This window comes from Amblyraja radiata, chromosome 25 (assembly GCF_010909765.2).
Source record: "Amblyraja radiata isolate CabotCenter1 chromosome 25, sAmbRad1.1.pri, whole genome shotgun sequence".
Taxonomy (NCBI): Eukaryota; Metazoa; Chordata; class Chondrichthyes; order Rajiformes; family Rajidae; genus Amblyraja; species Amblyraja radiata.
The window spans coordinates 22,968,772-22,994,633 of record NC_045980.1 but is presented as its reverse complement, the minus strand read 5'-3'; the positions used below and the strand labels follow the sequence as shown (position 1 = coordinate 22,994,633).

Here is a 25,862-nt window from a genome sequence, read left to right as displayed (position 1 = left end):
GGAGATGGGCAGGGGAGGAGGGAGAGGAAGGCTGGGGAGATGGGGCACAGGGGTGACCACGGGCTGGGAGGGAGGGATGGGGAGGTGTGTGCCAGGGGAGAGAAATGGCGAAGGGTAGAGAGAGAGTGGATAGAGGGGGGAGGAGGGAGTTGGCATCAAAAGCCAGCCCGAATCCTCCCTGCCCGCAGACTGGGAGCATGTGAGCGGCAATTGCAGCGAGCATCGGGTGCCGGCGCCGGGAAGGGATTCCTCTGGCCGTAGATCCGCACTGGGAGGGGGGGCGGAGAGCAAAAGCAGCGACAGACAGTCAGGGCGGGGACAGAGGAGGGGAAGAGAAGGGGGGGGAGAAGGAGGAGAAGAGAAAGGGGGAGGGAGAGAAGGAGGGAGAGAGAGAGAGAAGGAGGGAGGGAGAGAAGGAGGGAAGGAGGGAGGGAGAGAGGAGGAGAGGGGAGAGGAGGCGGTGCAAGGATTGTCCGGCCGGGAGGGAGGGAGGGGTGTGGAGCGGGACAGCCCTAGACACGGAGCCCCGCGGACGGAGCGGCTGGGACTGGGATTGTTGACCCGCGGCCCCGGCCGGAGCCACATACAAGGCAGAGGGGCGACGGACGATGGGCTCCCGGCTGACGAGGGGCGGCGGGGCAGCGAGCCCGCGGGAGGAGCGCCCCAGGTCGGCCTCGGTGCAGGGCGTGGACCGGTGGCCGGGGGTCCGCGGCCGTGACTCGGCCTTGGCCGCCCTGCTGCTCCGGCCCGAGCGGCTGCTGTCCCCGAAGAGGGGGCCGGCCCCGTACGTGCGGAGAGTGAGCTGGATCCGGGAAATCCAGGCGCTGCTCCGGGAGCACCGAGCCGAGCAGGCGGTCGCGCTCCTCGGACTGCTCCGCAAGGTGAGATAGCAGCGACACAACGGGCCGAACGGCCGCCGCGGTCATCCTTCTCGGTCTCGGTGCAGCAGCGGGGACCTGAGACCGTTCAGTGTTAGTCCCCGCGCCAGGGAAACGGTTCAAGGCGGCGGTCCCTCCCTCTCTGTTTTATCTTCGTTCCCTTGGTCCTTCCCGGCCACTTCTCTCCACCATCCCTCCTTCTCACTCCTTCCTTCCTTCCCTCTCTCCTGCTGTTCTTTTCCTCCATCCTCCTCTCTCCTGCTTTCTCCTCACCCCCTTCCAACTTTATCCCTTCCTCAAGTTCACGTTTCAGGACTTATCTCATCTCACAATTTGTCATCTTCATTTCATCTTTGGCCTTTGTCCACCCACCTCCCACACAACCCACCCTCACCTGTATCCACCTATCACTTGCTAGATTTTGTGCCCCAGTGACCTCCGCCTCCCTCCCCAAGTTTACCCCCCCCCCCCCCCCCCCCCCCCCCCCCCCCCCCAATGCGAAGCCACCCAGCCCAGACTGTAGGCAGGATGGTGTCAGAGAATGGTCTTCATTTGGGGGATGGTGTTGGAGAGGGGAGACGTGGAAATAGAGATGCTTGCAGCATCAACGTGGGACTGCTGCAGTGTTGGCCCCTGAGCTCAGACAGTCCAAGGGGGGGGATGGCCATAGGTCATCCTGCACCTTTGGCGACCCTCCATATAATACCCCAGCAATATACAGCCTGCATTTCAATCAACGCAATTAGAATGAAGCTCCCGTAATCTGATTTAACACTGATATTTAAGGCCAATTTTACGGCTATTCATTTATTGGGGTGGAGGGGCTGGGAACCTCTGCCATTAACAACATTCATAATTTGGGTAAACTTTGGAAATGTTACTGAAGTGTAGCCAAGTGCAGCCTTTCTATCTGGGGGCTGATTGCAGTGTGACTGTATAACTGTACCCCAGAGCATTAAAATGGAGCTAATATATTTAAACAGCACTGCAAACTTTCTAAATCTCAACAATAACATTCCAAATATAATCAAAATAATGCAGATTTTTTTCTACAATCATGTGAAGTTTTGAATCTATAACATTTGGGGTGGCGCAGTGGCGCAGCGGTAGAGTTGCTGCCACAGCACCAGAGTCCCGGGTTCGATCCTGGTTTTCCCCGAGTGCTCCGATTTCCTCCTACACTCCAAAGACATCCAAGTTTGTGGGTTAATTTGGCTTTAGTAAAAGAAAAATTGTAAATTGTCCCTAGTGTGTAGGATAGTGTTAGTGTACGGGGATCGCTGGTCGGTATGTACTCGGTGGGCCGAAGGGCCTGTTTCCTCACTGCATCTTACACTAAACTAAAATTCCCAGGTTCAGATTTTGATAGAAGTATTGCATCTGTTACTTCTCTAGCATCAAAGCAGTCTTGATTATTTGCATGTGATAAGGATGTTTCCTCATGTGGAAGAATCTAGTGCGAGAGTCATTGTTTAAAAATAAGTTAGTCGCCCATTTAGGACAGGGATGAGGTGAATATTATTTTTAATTCAGAAGACTGTGACTCTTTGGGACCCTCTTCTTCAATAGATTGTGGAAGCAGATTATTTGATTACTTTTAAGACAGAGGTGGATAAATAAATACTTGAAGGAGAACCAAGGAACTGAAAATGCTGATTTACAAACAAAACATAAAGTTCTGGAGGAACTCTGCAGGATAGGCAGCATCTCTGGAGGATGTGGATAGGCAATGTTTTGGGTAGGGACCCTTTTTCAGACTGCACACATCTCAGAAGAAGGGTCTTGACTTGAAACGTCAACTATTCTGACTGCCTAACTCGCTGAGTTACTCCAGCAATCTTTGTGTAGATAGATACTTGATAGGTTCGGGGAGAAAGGTTACCAGGAATACAGAGATTAGGTCACAGGCACATCAGCCTCCATCTAGGGAGTGGGAGAATGGGCCTCAAGGGCTGAGTGGTCTTCCTCATTTTCATGTTGGTGCTAATTTTTGACCCAGGGATGATGTAAAACCGGCGATATATTATTAACATCACCCGCTCCTTCTATCCTGAGATGCTGTCTGCCCCGCTGAGTCACTCCAGCATTTAGTGTCTATCTTCGGTGTAAACCAACATCTGCAGTTCCTTCCTACTTATATATTTCCAAGTTGGGATGGCGTGTGACTTGGTGGGGAACTTGCATGTGATGGTCTTTGCCCACCACTGCTGCCCTTGTCCTTCGTGGTTGGAGTTAGATAGAGCTCTTAAAGATAGCGGAGTCAGGGGATATGACGAGAAGGCAGGAACAGGGTACTGATTGTGGATGATCAGCCATGATCATATTTCATGGCTCGAAGGGCCGAATGGCCTACTCCTGCACCTATTGTCTATTGTCTATTGGTCACAGATTTGGGAGTAGCCTGGGCTGGTAAGTGGTGCATTTTGTGGATGGTGCTCATTGGAGGCAGTGTGTGGTGGAGGGAAGGAGCATTGAGAGGGAGGTTAATTGTGTGCCTGTCAAACAGGTTGCTTTAGCTTAGGCCAGCATCAAGATTTGTTGAAACTTTATAAGATGTTCCAGTATCTCATATGTCGCCTGAGCAGCTTACAGCACAATGGTATGAACATTGAATTGTCCAATTTTAAGAAACCTACCTACACCCCCTTCTCTTTCCCCCTCCCCTCTCTTCGCCGTGCCCCATTTCCCCCTTTTCCTTCACCCCTTCCACCTATATTCCTTCCTCTGGCTTCACATTTCATGCCTCTTCTATTCTTATCTCCTGATCTCACACTTCTGTCTTTTCATCTCTAGCCATTGTCCAGCCAATCAAAACCCCTCCTCACCTATATCCACCCTTTGTCCTGCCCCTATGTCTCTTCTGGCTTTGCCTCCCTAAAGTACAATCAGTCTGAAAAAACATTCTGACCCAAAATATCACCTATCCATGTTCTCCAGCGATGCTGCCTGACCCGCTGAGTTCAAACAGCACTTTGTGTCTTTTTTTAATAAGACATTATTTGGCTGTAACTGGTGTCCCATGTCCAGTTCTGCTCACTGTCAAATGTTTGTGAAAGGCCTGGGTAGGATTTAGAATGGTTCCCAGCAGGAGAGACTTCAGCCTCTGGGTTAGACTGGGTGGGCAGTTCTCTTGGGAACAAAGGAGGTTGAGAGGGACAATATCATGGTTGGATAAGATCAGGATTGGTTTAGGGAGGGTAAATAGAGGGAAGATGTTGCCTTTTAAGGAGCGACATGCCACATACTGTATAAAGGGATGTGAGGAAAATCATTTGTACACAAAATGGTGTTGGTCTGGAGCTCCCAGCCGGCAAGAAGCTCGCGGCCTGAGAGGGGGATTGGACTCGAGGAGCAGATCGTTGGCAGGGCTGACGAGCAGGAAAGGGACTAGATTGTTGAACAATGAAGCAGCAAAGACAGATGTAACTCTGGCTCTTGGAAGGATGGATGTTGAGGTCTCGAGGGGAGAGAGCGGGAACGTGATGGAAATCCTCAACAATGCACCGGGCTGAAGAGTTCCCACTTACCGGAGAAATCAGGATTAATGTCAAAATGCAATCGGTAGTGGTTGAGTCAGTGAAGATGGGTGCAGTTCAGAAGAAGGTGATGTTAATGTGGTTATGTGGAGAGGCTGATATGTAGTGTGGGCACATGGGCCAGTCGACCTTTAGTGTGCTCTGTATATCTAATACACTAAAATATTCCAGCGCTTGCTGGAAATATTACAAATCAAACAAAATCATTCCAGACAGTTGCATGTTGGATAAAAAAACATTTATGCAATATAAATGTAATATTGTCAAACGCAAGAGTTTTTAGTTGCTACTGTTAGGGTTTTAATTACTGTGCCAAGTATCTTGCTATAAATACAGTGCAGCAGCATCAAGCTAGGACAAATTACCGGGTGCCATCTATCAGGTGTTGGCTGCGTTGTGTTAACTAGCATTTATACTGCATCTTTCGTGAGTTGTGGCATGTTCTGAGCTTGTTACAGTCCTTATGAGGTCATCTTAAAGTATAATTGTTGCAATGCTGGTAAATGTGGCAGCCAGTTCTTCACACATCAGCATCCAACAGACAGCAATGGGAGAAGTTGGCAGACAAGAGAGAGAGTTACAATCAGTGATACATAGTGTTATGTACCTGCTCCTCAGTGGAGCACAGCCAGCAGTGTTTTCTCATGAGGAAAGTAACCCGGTCTGTCACTCTGCGTTTATCTCTTCCTGATCCATACTGCCTCTGTAAACCTCCCCTGCCCTCACTCCATGCCTCTGCCCAAAGAGGAAGAAACATTAAATGAAGCGACTGTGGCTGACAAAGGAAGTCAAAGGCAGCATAAAAGCAAAAGAGAAGGCATGAAACATGGCAAAGATTAGTGGGAAGCTAGAGGATTGGGAAGCTTTTAAAATCCAACAGAAGGCAACTTAAAAAAAAAACAAGATAGGGAGAAAAGATGAAATAATGAGGTAGACGAGCCAATAATATAAACTAGCATACCAAAATTATTCAGATATAGTAAAAGAGAGGAAAGAGTGAGCATAAGACTGCTGGAAAATGGCGCTGGAGAAGTAGTAATGGGGAACAAAGAAATGGCAGATTAACTGAATAGGTTTGTTGCATCATTCTACACAGTGGAAGACACCAGCAATGTGCCAGAAATTCAAGAGAGTCGGGGGACAGAAGTGGGTGCAGTTTCTATTATTGAGGAGAAGGTGGTTGGGAAGCTGAAAGGTCTGAAGGTGGATAAGTCACCTGGACTAGAATGACCACCCCTTGGTGTTCTGATCGAGTTAGCTATAGAGAGTGCGGAGGCATTAGTTGTGATCTTTCAAGAAAAGGTCGTACCTTCAGAATGGAGAAGAGGAGGAATTTCTTTAGCCAGAGGGTGGCCACTTTGGAGATTTCATTGCTACAGGTGGCTTTGGAGCCCAAGACATGGTATTTTTAAGGCAGAAATTGATAGGTTCTTGATTAAGAAAAACTTCAAATGTTATGGGGACAAGGCAGGAGATTGGGGTTGCGAAGGAAAAATGGGTCAGCCATAACTGAATGATGGAATCGAATTCATGGGCTGAATGGCCAAATTCTTACGGTCTGTAGCAGTGTTTTAACATGGTGACCAGGCTGTGCACACCACTTCAACCAACGTTCAAAACAGGCTCAGCATTACTTCCCAACATCAATTCTATTCCCTCTAGAAATAAAGCCGAGGGCTTCATTTGTATTTGGGCAGGGAATGGAGGAATATGAATCACTTATGGGATATGAATGTATTCAAGAGAGAGCTGGATATAGCACTTAGGGCTAACGGAATCAAGGGATATGGGGAGAAAGCAGGAATGGGGTACTGATTCTGGATGACCAGCATGATCATATTGAATGGCGGTGCTGGTGCAAAGGACCAAATGGCCTACTCCTGCACCTATTTTCTATGTTTCTACGTGCAAGTAGAGATTAGTTTAACTTGGCATCATGTTCGGCACGGACATTGTGAGCCGGAAGGCCTGTTCCTGTGCTGTATTGCTCAATGTTCTGTAATTCCCATGTACGTGCTGAGGGGGAGAAGGTGTGAGTGCAAGGACATCGCTGGTTCAGGACCAGCAGAGAGGAACCTTAATCTAAAAGCAAAACACTGCAGGCGCTGGAATTCTGAAATAAAAACAGATAGTGCTTGAAAAACTCAGCAGATCAGACGGCCTCAGTGGAAAGAGAAAAATAGATGCTTCAAGTCATCATGAGGTGATGGGGCTGATGAACCTTATTGCCTTGACGATGGAGAATGTGCAATGGGAGCAGGTCAGGTGGTCTTTGCGGAGAGGAATCCTGTTCATTTTTTGCGTTGGAGGAGACACAAAAAGGGGGAAAGGTTTAGAAAGACGGATTGTTGTGGAGAATTCAGATGTTGTGGTGACATTCCCAGATGAGAACAGTGAGGTTTAAGCAAGGCTGGTGGCAATGCAGGCGATCAGCACTAGCATGGCACTGCCTCTGTTCAGGGAGAGGGACGGGGCTGAGAGAAGGTGCTCGGTTTCATGATATCATGGTGTCAATGGTAGAGGGAAGGTAAGGACAGCCAGTTAGTACCTGTGGTGATGTCAGGTGGGCAAGCCCACTTTTAAATATTTCCCAAAACGATTTATCATGTTAAGGTTTTGACATTTGAACCAGCTTGGTACAGGTAAACGTCATGTAATGGTGGGTGTCGGTCAATGTCATGGTGCCCCCTGGCAGAGGGCAGTGCTCGGGTAGGTAGGGCAGCATGGGAGCTGGAGCGATTCGAGCGTGCAGCTGGTATTGAGCTCCCTGGAGAAATGGCCTTCAACTGCTTTACTTTAGAGACACAGCGCGGAAATAGGCTCCTCGCCCCACCGAGTCCGCGCTGACCAGCTATCCCCGCACATTAACAATATCTTACGCACTAGGGACAATTTACAATTTTTATCGGAGCTTGCACGTCTTTGGAATGTGCCAGGAAACCCGGAAAAAAACCCACACGGTCACGGGGAGAACACAGCACCCGGTACAAAACAGACAGACAGACAGGATCGAACCCGATCGAGGCAGCAACTCTACTGCTGCGCCACCGTGCCACCATCAAACTTAACTTGTCCAAGGCGCTAAAGTCAACAGCAGCTCTGCTTTCACCATTTGAAAGCCCAGCGTTAACACTTGCTGGATGATATGAGTTGCAATGCCTTTGGTCAAGGTTCTGAGACTAATTGATCCCCCGGATTCCCGATGGGTTCTGTCTTGAGCGTAGGCCCCGTGTCCTGGGATGAGGGGTCAGTTTTGGAGACTGAGATTAGGAGACATTTCCTTGCTCAGAGGGTGGTGGACATTCTCTTCATCCATTGTAGTCCATCGACACACAGTGAGTGAGAGGCAAAGCTAATACGTCTTTATAAGAGGGACTAGAATCAAGGTTTTAAATTGCTCAGCGAGGATCTGGGGAGAGCGGTGGAGGATCTGTTGGTGAGCCGGTACCTGCAAGTCTCATGTAAAACCTGTATTTATTGATTGATATTTTATTGTCATGTCTACTTGGTACACTGAGATTCTTCGCATACAGTACAAGTATGCAAAAAGTCGTCATGTAAAGGGTGTCGGCAAAGTTATAAAAGTATTTAATATAGTCCCTCTATCTTCTCTCCTACCACCCCCCCATTGTTCTTTGTTCTGCTCCCCCCTGCACGCTGGTTCCTTCTGTTCCTGGCAACCATCCCCCACGCCGGGTTCCTCTTTGATCCTGTATTTGTCGGTGTCCCTCTTTGTCCCCCTGCATTGCGTAACTCTTTCCACTAACGCATGCCAGCTCGTGGATCAGGAGTGTGTCTGCCTGATTTACCCACCATCTAATCCCCCTTATCCTTGAGCAGGATTTCAGCAACATCAGAATTAACAGAATCCTCGCAGCTGCACCGTGTGCCAAATGTGGACGCTAAGAAACGCGCGAGTACACGTGAGGCTCGGTGTGCAGGCTACCCGCTCCCCACCGTCCCACCACACTCCCTCACACACGGCTAACACTTTGTAACTTACAAAATTCTTAAGGGGTTGGACAGGCTAGATGCAGGAAGATTGTTCCCGATGTTGGGGAAGTCCAGAACAAGGGGTCACAGTTTAAGGATAGAGGGGAAATCTTTTAGGACCGAGATGAGGAAAACATTTTTCACACAGAGAGTGGTGAATCTCTGGAATTCTCTGCCACAGAAGGTAGTTGAGGCCAGTTCAGTGGCTTTATTTAAGAGGGAGTTAGATGTGGCCCTTATGGCTAAAGGGATCAGGGGGTATGGAGAGAAGGCAGGTACAGGATACTGAGTTGGATGATCAGCCATGATCATATTGAATGGAGGTGCAGGCTCGAAGGGCCGAATGGCCTACTCCTGCACCTATTTTCTATGTTTCTATGGCTAGCCCCCCCCCCCCCCCCCCCCCCCCCCCCACCACCCCAGATCACGGGACATGGCCAAGCCATGAGCAGCTCAGGGCAGGAGTGGGCAGAAACTGTGGACCCCCCACAACCAGGGCTGATCCCGAGCCTTGTCCGCAGTCCTGTCCGTGTGCACATCCCCAATGTCCACGAAACCTGCCAACTCCAGCACTGGTGTGTCCAGGGACGACTCCAGCCCCTGAGGAGAAGGTGCTTGGGAAGCTGCTCCACACTCCTTCAGCCCCTGAGGTCGAGGGTTTCTAACGAGTCCCATCCCTCAGGGAGAAATACTCCTTCAGCTTGGAGAGAAATGACGGCCCCTCCTCTTGAGTGGGCTGGTGGTCCCAGCCTTCCCCCGTCCAGGGAGTCTTCATTTACCCTTCATCCCAGAGAAGTGCCACACAGGGTGCGACCACCTCCCCTCGACATCATCTGCTCTCCACCTATCTCCATGCCGGGCTCAAGGTGACTGGCCACATAGACGCGGGGGCTACCAGAGCAGCTCGGAGCACCTCTCATCTTCTCCCTCCCCCGCGTCTCTCTCGCTCCACCCCTCCCTCAGCCCCATCTCACACCTCAGATTCAGATTCAGATTCAACTTTATTGTCATTGTGCAGTGTATAGTACAGACATAACGAAATGCACCTCTTCCCTCTCCTCCTCTGCACCTTTTGCCTATCCCCTTCTTCTTCTCCGCCTCTCTCCCCCACCTCCACCTCCACCTCCTTCATTTGTTCTTATCACCCACTGTACCCTCTCCTCTCACCTCCTCTCACCTCCTCCTCTCACCTCCTCTCATGCCTTCCCCTCTCTCTGACCTCTTTCTGCCCCAACCCTCTAATTTCTCCTGCATCTCCCCACACCCTCTCATCACTCCCCCCTGGCCCCCACCGCCCTCTCTCTATGCACTTTCACTCCTCCTCTCGCTTGCACCCCCTTGAAATGTTCAGTTTGAGGAGGGATTGGGTGAGTTCCCCATCCCAGAGTGAAGGGGCTGGATCTCGCAGGGGGAGTTGACAGGTCAAGAGTGCTCTCTTCCGCATTAGCTTGGTGAATCTCCAGAATTCCCTCCATCGGGGAGCTGTAGGCAGTCTATTGCTGAGTACGTCCAAGTTGAGAATGATGCTTTTTAGGACGTGGACCCTGGTGTTAGCCAAGGGTATGATGGTAGACACAGGTCCTGGCATTGAGTGGAGGAGTTCAATGGGAGATGCACTCCCAATACCCAACTTCTTATGTTAAGCCACTATTTATATCTGGAGTAACTCAGTAGGTGAGGCAGCATCTCAAGAGAGAAGGAATGGGCGACGTTTCGGGTCGAGATCCTTCTTCAGACTGAAGAAGGGCCTCGACCCGAAATTCCGCCCATTCCTTCTCTCTTGAGATGCTGCCTCACCTACTGAGTTACTCCAGCATTTTGTGTCTACCTTCGATTTTAACCAGCATCTGCAGTTCTTTCTTACACACTTTTTTTTCCTGCTTCTACAACTTCCTCTGGCACTGCGTTTCAGGCATAAACCACACTCTGTGGGGGAAAAATAAACCTGCCTCAGCACATCTCCTTTAAACTTCACCCCTCTTTCCCTAAACCTCTGCCCTCTGGTCTTTGACATTTACACCCTGGGGGAAATGTTCTTACTGTCTACCCTATCTAAGCTTCCCATCATTTTATATATTTCGATCAGGTCTCCCCTGACCCTCTGACACTCCAGAGAAAACAATCCAAGTTTGTCCAAACTCTCCTCGTAGCTAATACCCTCGAATCCGGGCAGCGTAGGGAAGGGGAGAGGTGGGTGTTGGGGCATCCATTGTAGTTTACACCAGGATCGTGCAGTGACTGTCAGAGATTGGAGGTGTCTCTCTCTGTACAATGAGCCCAGTGCCCTGAGCTGGCAGTTTGTAGGCCAGGGGTGGGTGTCAGGGGTGTGTTTGGCGTGCTACAGTATGCAGGGTTCGGTGACGTATGGGAGACGGCCACCATCTCAGCCTGAACTCCACTTGAACCTGACTCTCAGACCTCTCGGATCTGCTTATTCAATCTGCACCTGGCCTGGTGCGGTTTACTGGCTAATAGGATATTAGTTGAAGCTGGATTTTATTTTTTGATTATAATATGAAGACAAGAAATGATGAGCCAGCAAGTGGGGAAACTGATAACATTTCTGGCTAATGACCTTTCACCCAGCCCGTTTCACATTTTGGATTTCAAGCTCCGCGGTCGTCTGCTTCCATTTTATCTTTCTGTCCCGGTCAAGAGATGGGAGATAATCAAGTCCTAAAACCCTTCACGAGAGCCCCCAACACGTAGGGTTTGACTGAGAGCTGCAGGCATTGTCCAATCATTGGCTAAAGATAAAGGTTTAAGAAGGATCTTAATGAGTTGGAGAGGCAGCAAGCAGTGAGAGGGAACTGGAGACCCATTGATATCTTTGACAGAGATTTGGAGTTAAGGATGGGTGGGTGGGAGGACCTTGGGTGGCAGGGGCCCAGCATGTCAAAGTCAAAGTAGCCTTTATTGTCATTCAGACCTTTTGGTCTGAACGAAATTTTGTTGCCTTGCAGTCATACATATAATAAAAATGACAAAAACACACAATAAACACAAATTAACATCCACCACAGTGAGTTCACCAGGCACCTCCTCACTGTGAGGGAAGGCAAAAGTCTTAAAGTCTTTGTCTCTTCCCTCCTTATTCTCCCTCTGAACATGGGTGATGTGACTGAAGCTATGGTCCCTGGGTAGCTAATTGGATGTTCTCTCTCTCCCCTGTAGGACCTTGGTTTGGAGGGGACGTCTTTGAACGACATGCTGTATAAACACACAGCCTTCCTGAACCTGGTGGATCCCATTTCTCACGACCTGTTGATGAGCCTGGCCCGGGACATCCACTGCCCCAAGAAGGTAAGTGTAGAGTGATTGAAGGAGTTCCTTGCAGAGATGGTTGTTGGGGGGGGGGGGGGTGCAGAGGATCGAGGAACTCCCCAAGTCCAGGCGGTGCCCGTGTCAGCACTGGTGCTGCCACACCACCAGACAATGTCACCTGCTAGAGTGGTTGCTGGAACCGCTGGTGTATAAGGACTCGCTGGTGAGCACACCACAAAAGGAGGCCCTTCAGCCCATTGTCCCTCTTTCTGCTCTCCGCCTTGCAAGTTACACTTTAAACATGCTAGAATAACTGACCTGCCCGTTCAGGCTGAATTCCCCAGCTCCCCTCCAATACTTTCACCAACCCCCTTTAACCCACCACCCCAATTATTGATCCTCCACCCGTCAGGCAGCATCTCTGGAGAACGTGGATAGGTGACATTTCAGGTCAGACTGCTGAAGCACCCTTCAGGCCAGGCAGCATCTGTGGAGAAAGAACTAAACGCTACAGGTGGCAAACTAAATTAAACATGCGGATTGGTAAGTTGTTTGGAGTCTCTTAATTGCTGTTGGTGTGGCTGGTTGGTAGCAGAATTGGGTGAGTCAATGGGCCTGTGGGAAAGACTAGGTTACGTGGAAATAAATGAGTGAATAGGATTGATGGGAATGCTTTGACAGGTGGTACAGACTCAACAGACCCAAAGACTTCCTTCTGTATCATAAGAAGACATGGAAATGCACGCAAGTCACGTGAATACACATGCATTTACATGCACCGCAGTGCTGTTAGGAGATGCCATATTTCCAGGTAGGACATTTCAGATGGTTCTTGATGTAAATGAGGGGTGGATCTGTGAAGAAAGAGGATCTTCTCTCTTTTGCAGGAGTGTGGGTGGAGAGCAGAATATCCCAGGGAATAATGGCAAATGGGGAGAGACTTTGTCAGGCAGAATTCACGGGCATATTTGTGCAAAGATTGTTCTCAAATACTGGCTTGGATCTGCAAGAGATTCTCGGCCAGTTTTGTTGCTTTGTTGCCGCAATGAGTTTGACACGAAGCTCTCGCCAGTGAGTCTAGCCCAGGGTTGTGGAGCACACATGCGCTGGTTTGGCCAGTGTCCACGTCACTGACCCTGGCACTGAAGGTGATCATCCGTGACTGGTGCCTGGGTCAGATTCACCAGCCCGTGTGTGGGTCGGGCAGAGGGTTCTCATTGAGGGGGGGGGACCTCATTGGAACCTACAGAACAATGAAAGGCTTGGATAGAGTGGATGTGGAGAGGATGTTTCCACTAGTGGGAGAGTCTAGGACTAGAGGTCAAGACCTCAATCGCCTCAGAATTAAAGGACTTCCTTTAGAAAGGAATTTATTTCGTCAAAGGTTGGTGAATCTGTGGAATTATTTGCCACAGAAGGTTGTAGAGGACAAGCCAATGGATATTATAAAGGCAGAGATAGATATTCTTGATTAGTAAGGGTGTCAGGGTTATGGGGAGAAGGCAGGAGAAGGGGGTTAGGATGGGGAGATAGATCAGCCATGGTGGGCCGAATGGACTAATTCTGCTCCTATCACATGACCTATGACGTCATTGAGACGGGCTCCGACTGTTACTGGACGGGAGCACCTCGACATGCAGCGTGAGTGGCATCCGCCAGATCCCCATAGCCTGAGCAGCTGCTCCTCACAAAGATGGAGCCTCACGCACGATCATGGTGATTTATTCAATGTGACAGCAGCCACAATCCTGGCAGAAAGATCTTCAGTCACTAGAAGTGATTACAATTGAGACACAAGGAGACGGTAGTTGTGGTGGGGGCTGGTAGATGCTGAAATACCCGCTCTCTCTCTCTACTTCCTTGTGATCATTCACTGTGGGTCTGAGTCAGTCACAATCTCCTAACCTTCAGGCAGTTCCCTGGTGAACCTCTGCACTCGTGTCTGGTGCGTTCCTTACAGCCCAGTCATAGAAACAGAGAACATAGGTGCAGGATTAGGCCATTCGGCCCTTCGAGCCAGCACCACCATTCAATATGATCATGGCTGATCATCCAAAATCAGTACCCGTTCTGGCTTTTCCCCCCATTTCCCTTGATTCCTTTAGCACTAAGAGATAAATCTCTCTTGAAAACATCCAGTGAATTGGCCTCCACTGCCTTCTGTGGCAGAGAATTCCACAGATTCACAACTCTGGTGAAAATGTTTTTCATCATCTCAGTCCTAAATGGCCAACCCCATATTCTTAAACTGTGGCCCCTGGTTCTGGTCTCCCCCAACATCGGGAACATTTTTCCTGCATTTTATATGTTTCTATAAGATCCCCTCTCATTCTAAATTCCAGTGAATAGAAGCCCAGTCGACCCATTCTTTCTTCACATGTCAGTCCCGCCATCCAAGGAATTAACCTGGTGAACCTATGCTGCACTCCCTCAATAGCAATAATCCTTCCTCAAAATAGGAGACCAAAATTGCGCACGATACTCCAGGTGCGATCTCATCAGGGCCCTGTACAACTGCAGTGGGACCTCCTAGCTCCTAAACTCAAATCCTCTCGCAATGAAGGCCAACATGACATTCGCTTTCTTCACTGCCTGCTTTACCTGCATGCTTACTTTCAGTGACTGATTACAAGCACACCCAGGTCTCGTTGCACCTCCCTTTCTCCTAATCTGACACCATTCAGATAATAATCTGCCTTTCTGTCCTTGCCACCAAAGTGGATAACCTCGCATTTATCCACACTGCATCTGCTATGCTTCTGCCCACTCACCCAACCTATCCAAGTCACCCTGCAGCCTCATAGCATCCTCCTCGCAGCTCACACTGCCATCCAGCTTTGTGTCATCCGCAAGCTTGGAGCTGTTACATTTAATTCCCTCGTCTCAATCGTTAATATATATTGTAAACAACTGGGGTCCCAGCACCGAGCCTTGTGGCACCCCACTAGTCACTGCCTGCCATTCTGAAAAGGATCTGTGAATTCCTACTCTTTGCTTCCTGTCTGCCAACCAGTTCTATATCCAGGTCAATGCCCTACCCCCAATACCATGTGCTCTAATTTTGCACACTAATCTCTTGTGTGGGACCTTGTCAAAGGCTTTTTGAAAGTCCAGATACACCACATCCACTGGCTCTCCCTAATCCATTCTACTTGTTACATCCTCAAATATTACAAAAGATTAGTCAAGCATGATTTCCCCTTCATAAATCCATGCGGACTTTGACTGATCCCGTCACTGCTTTCCAAATACACTGCTATAACATCTTTAATAATTGACTCCAGCATCTTCCCCACTACCGAAGTAAGGCTAACTGGTTTATAATTCCCTGTTTTCTCGCTCCCTCCTTTCTTAAATAGTGGAGTTACATTGGCTACCCTCCAGTCCACTGGAACTGATCCAGAGTCAAGAGAACATTGGAAAATGATCACCAATGAATCCACGATTTCTAGGGCCACCTCCTTGAGTACTCTGGGATGCAGACACATCTGGCCCTGGGGATTTATCTGCCTTCAATCCCAACAGTTTAACTAACACCATTTTCTGACGAATGTGGATTCCCTTCAGTTCCTCTCTCCCACTAGATCCTCGGTCCCCAAGTATTTCTGGGAGATTGTTTGTGTCTTCTTCTGTGAAGACAGAACCAAAGTACTCGTTTAACTGTTCTGCCATTTCCTTGTTTCCCATTATAAATTCACCTGTCTCTGACTGTAAGGGACCTACATTTGTCTTCACTAATCTTTTCCTTTTTACATAACTAAAGAAACTTTTACATTCAGTTTTTATATTCCCCGCAAGCTTTATTTCATGCTTTTTCCCCCCTCTTAATTAACCCCTTTCTCCTCCTCTGTTGAGTTCTAAATTTCTCCCAGTCCTCTGGGTGGCCGCTTCTTCTGGCCAATTTATATGCCTCTTCCTTGGCTTTAACACTATCCTTGACTTCCCTCGTCAACCACAGTTGAGCCGCCTTCCCAGTTTTATTTTTTCGCCAGGGAAGGATGAACAATTTCTGAAGTTCATCCATGCGGTCTTTAAATCTTCGCCATTGCATCTCCACTGTCAACCCTTTAAGTATGATTTGCTAGTCTATCCTAGCCAATTCCCGTCTCATACCTTCAAAGTCTCCTTTATTCAAGTTCAGGACCCTAGTCTTTGAATTACTCTTCATCCGAATGCAGAATTCCACCATATTATGGTCACTATTGCCCAAGGGGCCTTGCACAACAAGATCGCTAACGAATCCTTCCTCATTACACAATATCCAGATGGCCTGCCCTCTCGTCAGTTCCTCTACATATTGATTTAAGAGCCCATCCCGTATACATTCCATGAAATCCTCCTCCTCAGCACTGTTACCAATTTGGTTGGCCCAATCTATATGTAGATTAAAGTAACCCATGATAACCACTGTATCTTTGCTACACGCATCTCTAGTTTCCTGCTTGATGCTATTCCTAACCTCCCTACTGCTGTTTTGTGGTCTGTATACCACTCCTACAAGCAATTTCTGCCCTTGGCTATTTCGCAGTTCTACCCATACCTATTCTACAGCATCCAAGCTAATGTCTCTCCCTGCTATTGCATTAATCTCCTCTTTAACCAGCAATGCCAGCCCACCTCCTCTACCTTTCTGAATATCGAATACCTCTGCATGTTTAGCTCCCAGCCTTGGTCATCCTGGAGCCATGTCTCTGTAATTCCAACTATATCATATCCCTTAACTACTAACTGCGCATTGAATTCATCCACCTTATTTCGAATGCTCCTCGCATTAAGGCACAAAGATTTCAGGTTAGTTTTTCGTATCTCCCTTCTACCTTTTGCTTCTGTCCTCCTTTTATGGCCCACTGTCTCCTTGCATTGGGTCCCATTCCCCTGCCTTGTTCCCCTCCCCCCCCCCCCCCTTTTTAGTTTAAACCCACCCGTGTAGCATTAGCAAACCTGCCTGCCAGAATATCGGTCCACTTCCAATTAAGGTGCAACCCGTCCCTTTTAGAAACATAGAAAATAGGTGCAGGAGTAGGCCATTCGGCCCTTCTAGCCTGCACCGCCATTCAATATGATCATGGCTGATCATCCAACTCAGTATCCTGTACCTGCCTTCTCTCCATAACCCCTGATCCCTTTAGCCACATTGGGCCACATCTAACTCCCTCTTAAATATAGCTAATGAACTGGCCTCAACTACCTTCTGTGGCAGAGAATTCCAGAGATTCACCACTCTCTGTGTGAAAAATGTTTTCCTCATCTCGGTCCTAAAAGATTTCCCCCTTATCCTTGAACTGTGACCCCTTGTTCTGGACTTCCCCAACATCGGGAACAATCTTCCTGCATCTAGCCTGTTCAACCCCTTAAGAATTTTGTAAGTTTCTATAAGATCCCCCCTCAATCTTCTAAACTCTAGCGAGTACAAACCGAGTCTATCCAGTCTTTCTTCATATGAAAGTCCTGACATCCCGGGAATCAGTCTGGTGAACAGGTCACCCCAGCCCCAGTCCTGGTATCCTGCTGCATGTAAACAGGCCCTTTGGCCCACCACGTGCATGCTGACCATCAAGTACCCCTCTATACTAATTCCTTTCACCAGTACTGACGGGAAGACCTCCCTCATTACTTCAGTAATTGTCTCCTTAATCAATGCCTCTTCTTCTCTTCCACCCCCTCCTTTCACGCCTGAGGATTCTAGACCCTGGAAGGTTGAGTAGCCAGTCCTGTCCATTCAACAATGTCTTTGTGATGCCAACATTCCCCTTTGCTCATCAGTGCTCACAGTCAAGTGCTTGTACCTGTCAGACTCCCAGTGTTAAAGCAGGTACAGTCCCATGATTGGTACTCATCTCCGTTGAGCAGAATGAAAGGAGAGCCTGGGGCAGTAGGTGGACATGTGAGTAGAAGGGCTTTCATCTGAACTGGGATTGAAGTGAAACATAGGAGTTCGGTAAAGCAGTCATTGTAGCTTAATCCCGTGTAGAGGAGACCATATTGTAGTCACCGAGTGAAGGCACTGGACTACAAGTAGCTCGAGTGGATTACTGCTTCGTCAGATGGGCTGTTTGGATCGCAGGATGGGGGAGGGGATTGCGAAGATGTGGAAGGATGGATGTTATGTCTACTGCGATTTTCTGGGGAAATGTGGTCAGATAGGGAGTGATTGATGGGCATGAATGACTGGACCAGTGATTCTGCCAGAGTTATCTCCTGCCATCTTTTTACCCTTCTGATTTTCTTCTTAACTATGGCCCTCTATGGTTTAACTTGGAACATTCAAGTTGAACAGTCTGGCCTTGTAATTTAACTCTTTTGGCCCAAGCAGCAGCTGTCCAAGGTCAGAGTAACTGTGCTGGGAGGCTGTGGCTGGAACTGGCGGAGAGTGTGGATGGGTGCCCGACTGAGGTCGCCGTGACTGCTGTGCCCCACATCTGCAGCCAACACTGTGACTGCTGTCTGTTGCCCTCTCCTGGTCACGGATGGTTTTGCACGTATGTGGGGTGGGACTGGGCCCAGTCACCCCCCTGTAGACGGGGGGGTGGGGGGGGGGGGGGAGGAACCAGGTGGGCTGGGCGGTGATTGAAGGGCTCATTGCCGTTGGCTGTTTCAGGAACTGGAGTCACTGAAGTCTGCCGAGAAGCTTTGCCGACAGCTGATCTACCACCTGACGCCGCACTCCAAGTGGCAGCGACAGAGCATGTCCAGGCGCTCCCAGGCATGGTGAGTACCCGCTGTCAGCCCGGCATCTGCCCACTCTCCACTTCCGGCCTTCAGCTCTCAGAGAAGGGGGTCAGCAAAGGCCGACCAGGAAGCAGATTTTAATCGCAGCGAGAGGATTAGTTCCTCTGAGAAATAAGAGATCAGTGTAATCATCAAGGAGAAGGATTAAGGAAGGTTAAACTGGATGGAAAGCTGGTTGACAGACAAAACATGGAGCAGGAATAGCTCGGGCTGCAGACTGAAGCGAATGAGGTTCCACAGAGGTATCAGTGCTCAGGCCCCGACCATTCACTGCAAAGTCAATGATGTGGAATGAAAGAGCCTAATGAGAAGTCCCTAGCTTTGCCAATGACACCAACCAATGGGATTGAGAGCCTTGAGGATAAAAAGAGACTTCAGGGTAACTTAGACAAGTTGAGTGAGTGGGCAAACCTATCCAGTTTAACGTTGACAAATGTGAAGTCCATCACTCCAATAGGAAGAACAAGAACACTGAACTGTTTATAGACTGGGAGAAGGGGGGCAGAAAGGGAGCTGGGTGTCCATGTACACCAGTTACCGAGAGTTAATGTGCAGGTGGAGCAAATAGTGAAAAAGACCAAAGTTCTTTGTTGGCCTTCATGAGCACAGGAGTAAGGATGTGCCTGCTCCAATGATACGGGGTATTAGCGAGAGCACATCTGCAGTACTGTGTGTGGGGTTCTGGTCTTATCTCAATGGATGTACTTGCCACAGAGGGAGTGCAGCAAAGGATAACTGGACTGATGCCTGGGATGACAGGAATGGTATTAGGAGACACGAGACGGCAGACGGTGAGAATTTGAGCAAGAACTAAAGTGCTGGATAGCTCAGTGGGTCAGGCAGCATGTGTGGAGGGAAATGAACAGATGACGTTACGGGTTGTGAGCCTTCTTCAGACGGACAAATTAACCTGGGCGCAGCGGTAGAGTTGCTGCCTTACAGCGCTTGCAGCTCCGGAGACCCGGAGACGATCCTGACTACGGGTGCTGTCTGTATGGAGTTTGTACGTTCTCCCCTTGACCTGCGTGGGTTTTCTCCGAGATCTTCGGTTTCCTCCCACACTCCAAAGATGTACAGGCATATGTTGGTAAATTGGCTTGATAAATGTAAAAATGATCCCTAGTGTATGTAGGGGAGTGTTAATGTGCGGGGATCGCTGGTCGGTGCGGACATGATGGGCCGAAGGGCCTGTTTCCGCACTGCATCTCTAAACTAAACTAAATCTAGCAACGTGCACATTGTTGGGCTAGGGGAGGAAACTGGAGGATCTGGTCACTGGGTGAATGGGTCTGTAGAGTTATGAGGAAGTGGCTCTACCAACTGCACCAACTGCCCTGTTCAGTGACTACATGAGATTTTGGACAGAGATGGGGAGACATTACTTCACTGAGAGGTTGTAATCCTGTATAATTCTCTGCCAAAGCAAACGGTGGAACCCAGTCAGTGCCATCATAAAGATGTCTGCAGGATATGCATGAAAAATGTGGAACTTCGCTGGAGCTATTGAACCTGGGGGGCCAGATGTCACTCCAAGTGTGTCCTCCCCTCCGTCCTGCCTTCTCTCCCTGCCTCCTGTCTGCTTTCTCTCCCTTTCTCTCGCACACGCACTACGTATAAATCTTTTCCCACTCGCAATCAATCTAAAATAAATCCATATCACCTGCTAGGATTAGCAGGGATCACCATGGCTGTGTTGCTTCAAACTGTGGAGCCATTTCAGGTCTCGCTCACTGGCAGCGTGATGTTCCACGATGTTTCAACTTAGTTGTGGCATGCAGACGGCAGGGACTGACGTGGCAGGCCAGGAGCTGTGCATGAGAGGAAGGTTCAGTGTGGCACTGCCCAAGGCTGAGTGTGACTGTTTAAGGAGATGTGTTGATGCAGCTCACACGTTATATACAACACAAATTAATTAGTGAGTACTGTGTGCAACTAAAGACATTAAGCACCGCTGACAGAGAGGCCTGAACATTTCGCAGCGTAGGGAGGCGCAGTGGTAGAGTCACTGCCTTCCAGCGCCAGAGACCCGGGTTTGATCCTGACCATGGCTGCTCTCTGCACGGAGTTTGTACGTTCTCCCTGTGACCGTGTGGGTTTTCTCCGGGTGCTCCGGTTTCCTCCCGCACTCCAAGACGCACAGGTTTCTAGATTATTTGGCTTCTGGAAATTGTAAAATTGTCCCTAGTGTGTAGTGTCAGTGTACGGGGTGATCACTGGTCGGCACGGACTCGGTGGGCCGAAGGGCCTGTTTCCATACTGTATCTCTGATGTAAACTGGTAAGTACTACTGAAGAGGGAGGCCTGAGTGACTGTCTACATTGAACAGTACCTGGCCCCACTATGTTCACTCTCCAGGCTGCAGTGCTTTAGCTGCATTACATGCGAGTCTCTCTCAATCTGCCCTTGGTTTTCCAGACCAGAGCAGAGTGTGGGAAAGGAATGTGGCTGGCAGCTGATGCCCGATTCTGGATTCAGTTTCAATGCATCCATCTGGTGTGCAGTGGATTCAAAATATGTGTGAACTTTCTTCTGATCTTATAAGTAAATGTCATTGGAATAACAACACACTGCCATTCGAATAATGGCTGCAGATATGTGAAATTATCTGAGTTATAAAATTGGAGAAATTTTCTTTTATGACTAGAGTCTGAACCCATTCTTCCTGGACTGTGGTCACTGAGTCACTTTGTCAAGATCTTTGCGAAGTCTTAACAGCATTGGGCGTGTGGTATTTGGTGACGTTACTAATGCTCTTGAGCAATGCAACAGTGGTTCACGGGGGATAATATCCTGGCTGGTTATATCATGGGCTGGTGTAGCATTTCCAATACACAGGGACACAAAAGACTGCAGAGAGAGGCACACAGCTCAGTCCATCACAGGCACAGCCCTCCCCTACTTTGAAAGCATCAGCATGAAGTCTTGCCCCAAGAAGCTGTCTTCTATCACCAACTATCCCACCATGTGGACCATCCAATGTTGTTGTACGCTGGGCTGATCATTAGAGTCGTGCTGGTTACTATCACGTGGACCTGGCATATCTGTTGACTGGGCAGTGATATACAGTCTCCATTGGACCGTTGTCCTTCTCCTGGGAACCCGTGTAAAGATGTGTAGGAAGGAACTGTAGATGCTGGTTTAAAACGAAGATCGACACAAAATGCTGGAGCAATTCAGCGGGACAGGCTGCATCTCTGGAGAGAAGGAATGGGTGACGCCTCAGGTCGAGACCCTTCCCCTCAACCTGTGTAAAGATAGTCTCCTTCTGATTTTGATGGGAACCGCCCCCACTCTGCCTATTCACCGGTGATTCCTCAGCCTCTCCAGCATGCGCTTGGAGCTGATGGTGCTTGCCACAGCTGAGGTAAATCTGGGCTCCATCCCTGTGTCCTGTGACACTGTGTCCTGTGCTGCATTCAAAACTAACCACCAAAACATTCCGTCAGAGGTTGACCAGTGTGGATCCTTGAGCCGAATTCATTCAATGGATTGCTCCCAAGAAACTCTGATGCACGGAGCTGGCCTTGCTGGGATGGTCTTTCCACTGTTGTCCCATTGCACTAACCTTCTCATCAACAAGGTCATCCAATGTCTGTCCTGTGGTCTTCATGTGAGGATGACCATTGGCCGACTGTGGGGACAGAAGAGAAGGCGTTGGATGCCAGCATTTGGTGAGGGGCTGGTATCCGCCCAGGACCACCATCGTGGTTATTGGTAGGGTGCAGAGGTCAGCTCTGACTCCATGAAGCCAGCGGCCCTCCGTGTCACCCTGGCAAAATTCACAGGGTTTGTACCCTTCTGCTCCAGGCACTGGATTGAAGCAAATGAAGCAAATGATTCTCAGAACACTGTTCAAATTAAAACTAAATCAAAGATAGTCCGTGAACTGTCCAATGATAGTCCAATGCTGTGGGCCACTGTTGCACCTAGAAGCTACTGTAACTGTGATGCAACTTGGAAACTAAAACAATGACAGATGCTGGAAATTTGGAATAATAACAGAAAATTCCTGAAATACTAGCAGGTCAGGCAGAATCTGTAGAAGGAGAAACTGTTAACGTTTGAGTCTGATCATCTTTTGTCACAACTGGGAAAGAGAGAACAAGTTTGTTTGCAGTTACAGAGTGGGGTTGGCTAGGACTAAGGGAATGTGTCTGATGGGGTGAAGCCAGTATTGCTGTGGGGATAAATTGTAGATGAAGTCATCCGATTGAGAAATGAATGAAGGAAGTTTGAGAGAGAGAGAGAGAGAGAATTTGTTTTCCTTGCTTTCTAAATCCCCTCTTTGATCTATCACCAGCTTGTTCTTTCCTCCCCTCTCCAACCACCCTCATCAACTGAAGGGCATCATCACCCTGACCTCATCTCACCAGAGATGATCCCTCGTCCCTTCCACTCACTCATCCAATGGCTCGATTGTAATCATATTTTGTCTTTCTGGTGATAGACTCAAAATGCTGGAGTAGCAAGAGGGAGATAAGGAAGTATAAGGCGTGAAAATGAGACAAAGTGGATGGAGATCAAGGAGAATGTAGAATAGATCATTGTTAGCTAGGAGAAGGTAACAACAAAGCAAACAGAGATAAAATGTGAACGAGGACAGTTAGACTAGTCGGAGAACTGGGAAGGGGGGAGGGATGGAGAAAGAGGGAAGGCAAGGGTTTCTTGAGGTCAATATTCATATCGCTGGGGTGTAAGCTGCCCAAGCGAAATATGACATTGGAGGAGGCCCAGGACAGAAAGGTCAGTGTGGGAATGGGAGGGGGAGTTAAAGAGTTTAGCAACCGGGAGATCAGGTAGGTTTAGGCGGATTGAGCGGAGGTGTTCAGTGAAACGATCGCCAAGCCTGCGCTTGGTCTGGCCGATATATAGGAGTTCACATCTGGAACAGCGGATGCAATAGATTAGCTTGGAGGAGGTACAAGTGAACATCTGCCTCACCTGAAAAGACGGTCGGGGTCCTTGGACGGAGTCGAGGTATAGGGACAAGTGTTGCATCTCCTGCGGTTGCAGGGGAAAGTACCTGGGGAGGGAATGGTTTGGGTGGGAAGGGACGAGTTAGCCAGGGAGTTGCGGAGGGAACGGTCTCTGTGGAACAGGGAAAGGGGTGGAGATGGGAAGATGCGGCTAGTGGTGGGATCCCGTTGGTGGCGACAAAAATGTTGGAGGATTATGTGCTGTATGCGACGGCTGATGGGGTGGAAGGTGAGGACAAGGGGACTGAACCTGTTGCGACTGGAGGGAGGGGGAGCAAGAGTGAAACCCTTACAGCGATCCCCCCCCCCGTGCCGAGTCCTGCTTTGTTCCTTCCCTGAATGATTTAATCCCATTAATGATTGGATCATTAAGCAGCATCCCCTCCTGTGTCAGGATCGTGCTCTAGTCGTGGATGCCGTGTTTGGGGAGGACAGGTTGATTACATGTACAATCAATGAAATAAACTGTCTATCTTCCTTGCAGCTTAAAATCTGCGCTGCAGAAGAAAATTGCCGACGACTCCTTGGATCTGTCAGGAATGCCGCTCCCGCCCAGGGATGTGCAGCGCGTGGCGTACCACTTGCAGCTCCAGAGGGACCGCCTCACCTCCATTGACCTGAGCTTCACCGAGATGACGGATGGTAACCTGCAGTTCCTGCTGCCCTTCCTGGCGGGCCTGCCCAGGCTCACCAACCTGGCTCTGAACGGAAACCGGCTGACCAAGCTCATCCTCAAGGACATGACGGATATGATCAAGGAGCCCAACGTGTTCCCCGCGCTCTCCTGGGTGGATCTGGGCAACAACACAGACATCTGCTCCATGCCCCAGCCGCTGCTGGTGGGGCTAAGGCGGCGCTGCAGTCTGCAGGGGGCCCTGCCCACCATCCAGGAGCACACGGAGGGCCAGGTCGCCGAGCCCGAGGTGGAGCCGGGGGCCGCCCCACGCCGGGAGCAGGGGCCGGGGATCAGCCAATCACAGGAGGAGAAGCTAGGGGCCACTCAATCCCAAGAGCAGGGGCCGGGGATCACCCAATCACAGGAGGAAGAGCCAGGAGGGGTCGCCCAATCTGGAGAGGAGCCGAGGATCAGCCAATCCCAAGGGAAGGAGCCGGGGGTCAGCCAATCCCAAGGGGCAGTGCCGGGCGAGGGTACTCAGTCCCGAGAGGAAGATGACGACCACTGGCAGGTGCTACAGAGGGAAGCCGGAGCTCAGCAATACTGTCAGAGGTGACTGGTGCTCGTTGTGGTCAGACAAGGCTCTGAGAAACATGCTCGGTAACGAGGACACTGAAGCTCTGGATCACCCTGGCCAACCAAGCTGCCATTGCCTGTCCAAGCTCCCCTATTTCCCCTTCCCCCCGCCCCCTCCCCCCCCCCCACACTGTTGGAGTGAAGCTCGTCTCAGCAATGGGTCTCCTACGAGCAGGGTTAGGTCACTGACACGAAGCAGAAGAAATTCCCTTAATGGCCAATTCCATTGGCTCTCTTTAAAAAAAAAAAAGACAGATATTGACTTTGATTAAAAGTCTTGCCTAGGTCTAAAAACATCAGGGCCGTGAGCTGAGGGAGCATCCACAGGATATGGGTAGGGCAGAAATTTAAACAAGAATCTGCTTCCCTCTGCACCTTACCCAGACACTCCCTGTATGCGACTTTGGAAACTACAAGGAGGAGATGCAAGGATGACCCAGTGGGCTGGGCACTGTAGACCTGTTGTGTGGATGGAGGGGATGCACCCTTCCTCATGGTGGAACCATTATGGCCAGCGGCCGTGAACATCTCCTGCATGTGTGTGCGTGCGTGCGTGTGTGTAATAACAGCTGTGTTCACCCAGATGTGTTCTCTGCTCCCACTCTGTCATGCAACCGTGATCTCTTCTTGCCCAATGGGGAAGAGTCTAATACCCGTAGCAGTGATTCCTGCCTCCTGCACTCTGAGGTCGAGCTCATCAGCCAGGCGTTACCAGCACCATCCAAAATCCAATTTCCGTCTCCTTCACCTAGCAGAGCTGCGCCTTACCCTCAACTCCTTCGACTCTTCCCACTTCCTCCAGAACCAAGGCGTAGCTATGGGCACTCGCATGGGCCCTAGCTATGCCTGCCTCTTTGTAGGGTACGCTGAACAATCCCTGTTCCAAGCGTACACTGGCCCTATCCCCGAACTCTACCTCCGCTACATTGATGACTGCATTGATGCTACCTGCATCCATGCAGAACTCACTGACTTCATCAATTTCACCACTAATTTCCATCCTGAACTAAAATTCACTTGGACCATCTCCGACATCTTCCTACCATTTCTAGATCTCACCGTCTTACTACAAACCTACTGACTCCCACTGACTTGGCTATAGTTCTTCCCACCCTACTTCCTGTAAAGACTCTATCCCCTACTCCCAATTCCTCTGTCTACGCCGCATCTGGGCCCAGTATGAGGTGTTCCATACAAGGGCATCTGAGATGTCCTCATTCTTTCGGAAACGAGG

The 25,862-nt window shown here is 49.5% G+C and overlaps 1 protein-coding gene across 1 annotated transcript; it reads left to right on the top strand.

The window, feature by feature from the left end:
- The first annotated feature begins 473 nt into the window (after nucleotides 1-473).
- On the top strand, nucleotides 474-25,544 carry lrrc75b (leucine rich repeat containing 75B). The gene is made up of 4 exons (XM_033043447.1): nucleotides 474-881; nucleotides 11,582-11,710; nucleotides 18,270-18,379; nucleotides 23,861-25,544. Exons 1-4 carry the CDS (start codon nucleotides 609-611, stop codon nucleotides 24,606-24,608), a joined length of 1,260 nt encoding a protein of 419 aa, XP_032899338.1. The 5' UTR covers nucleotides 474-608; the 3' UTR covers nucleotides 24,609-25,544.
- Nucleotides 25,545-25,862: the final 318 nt, after the last annotated feature.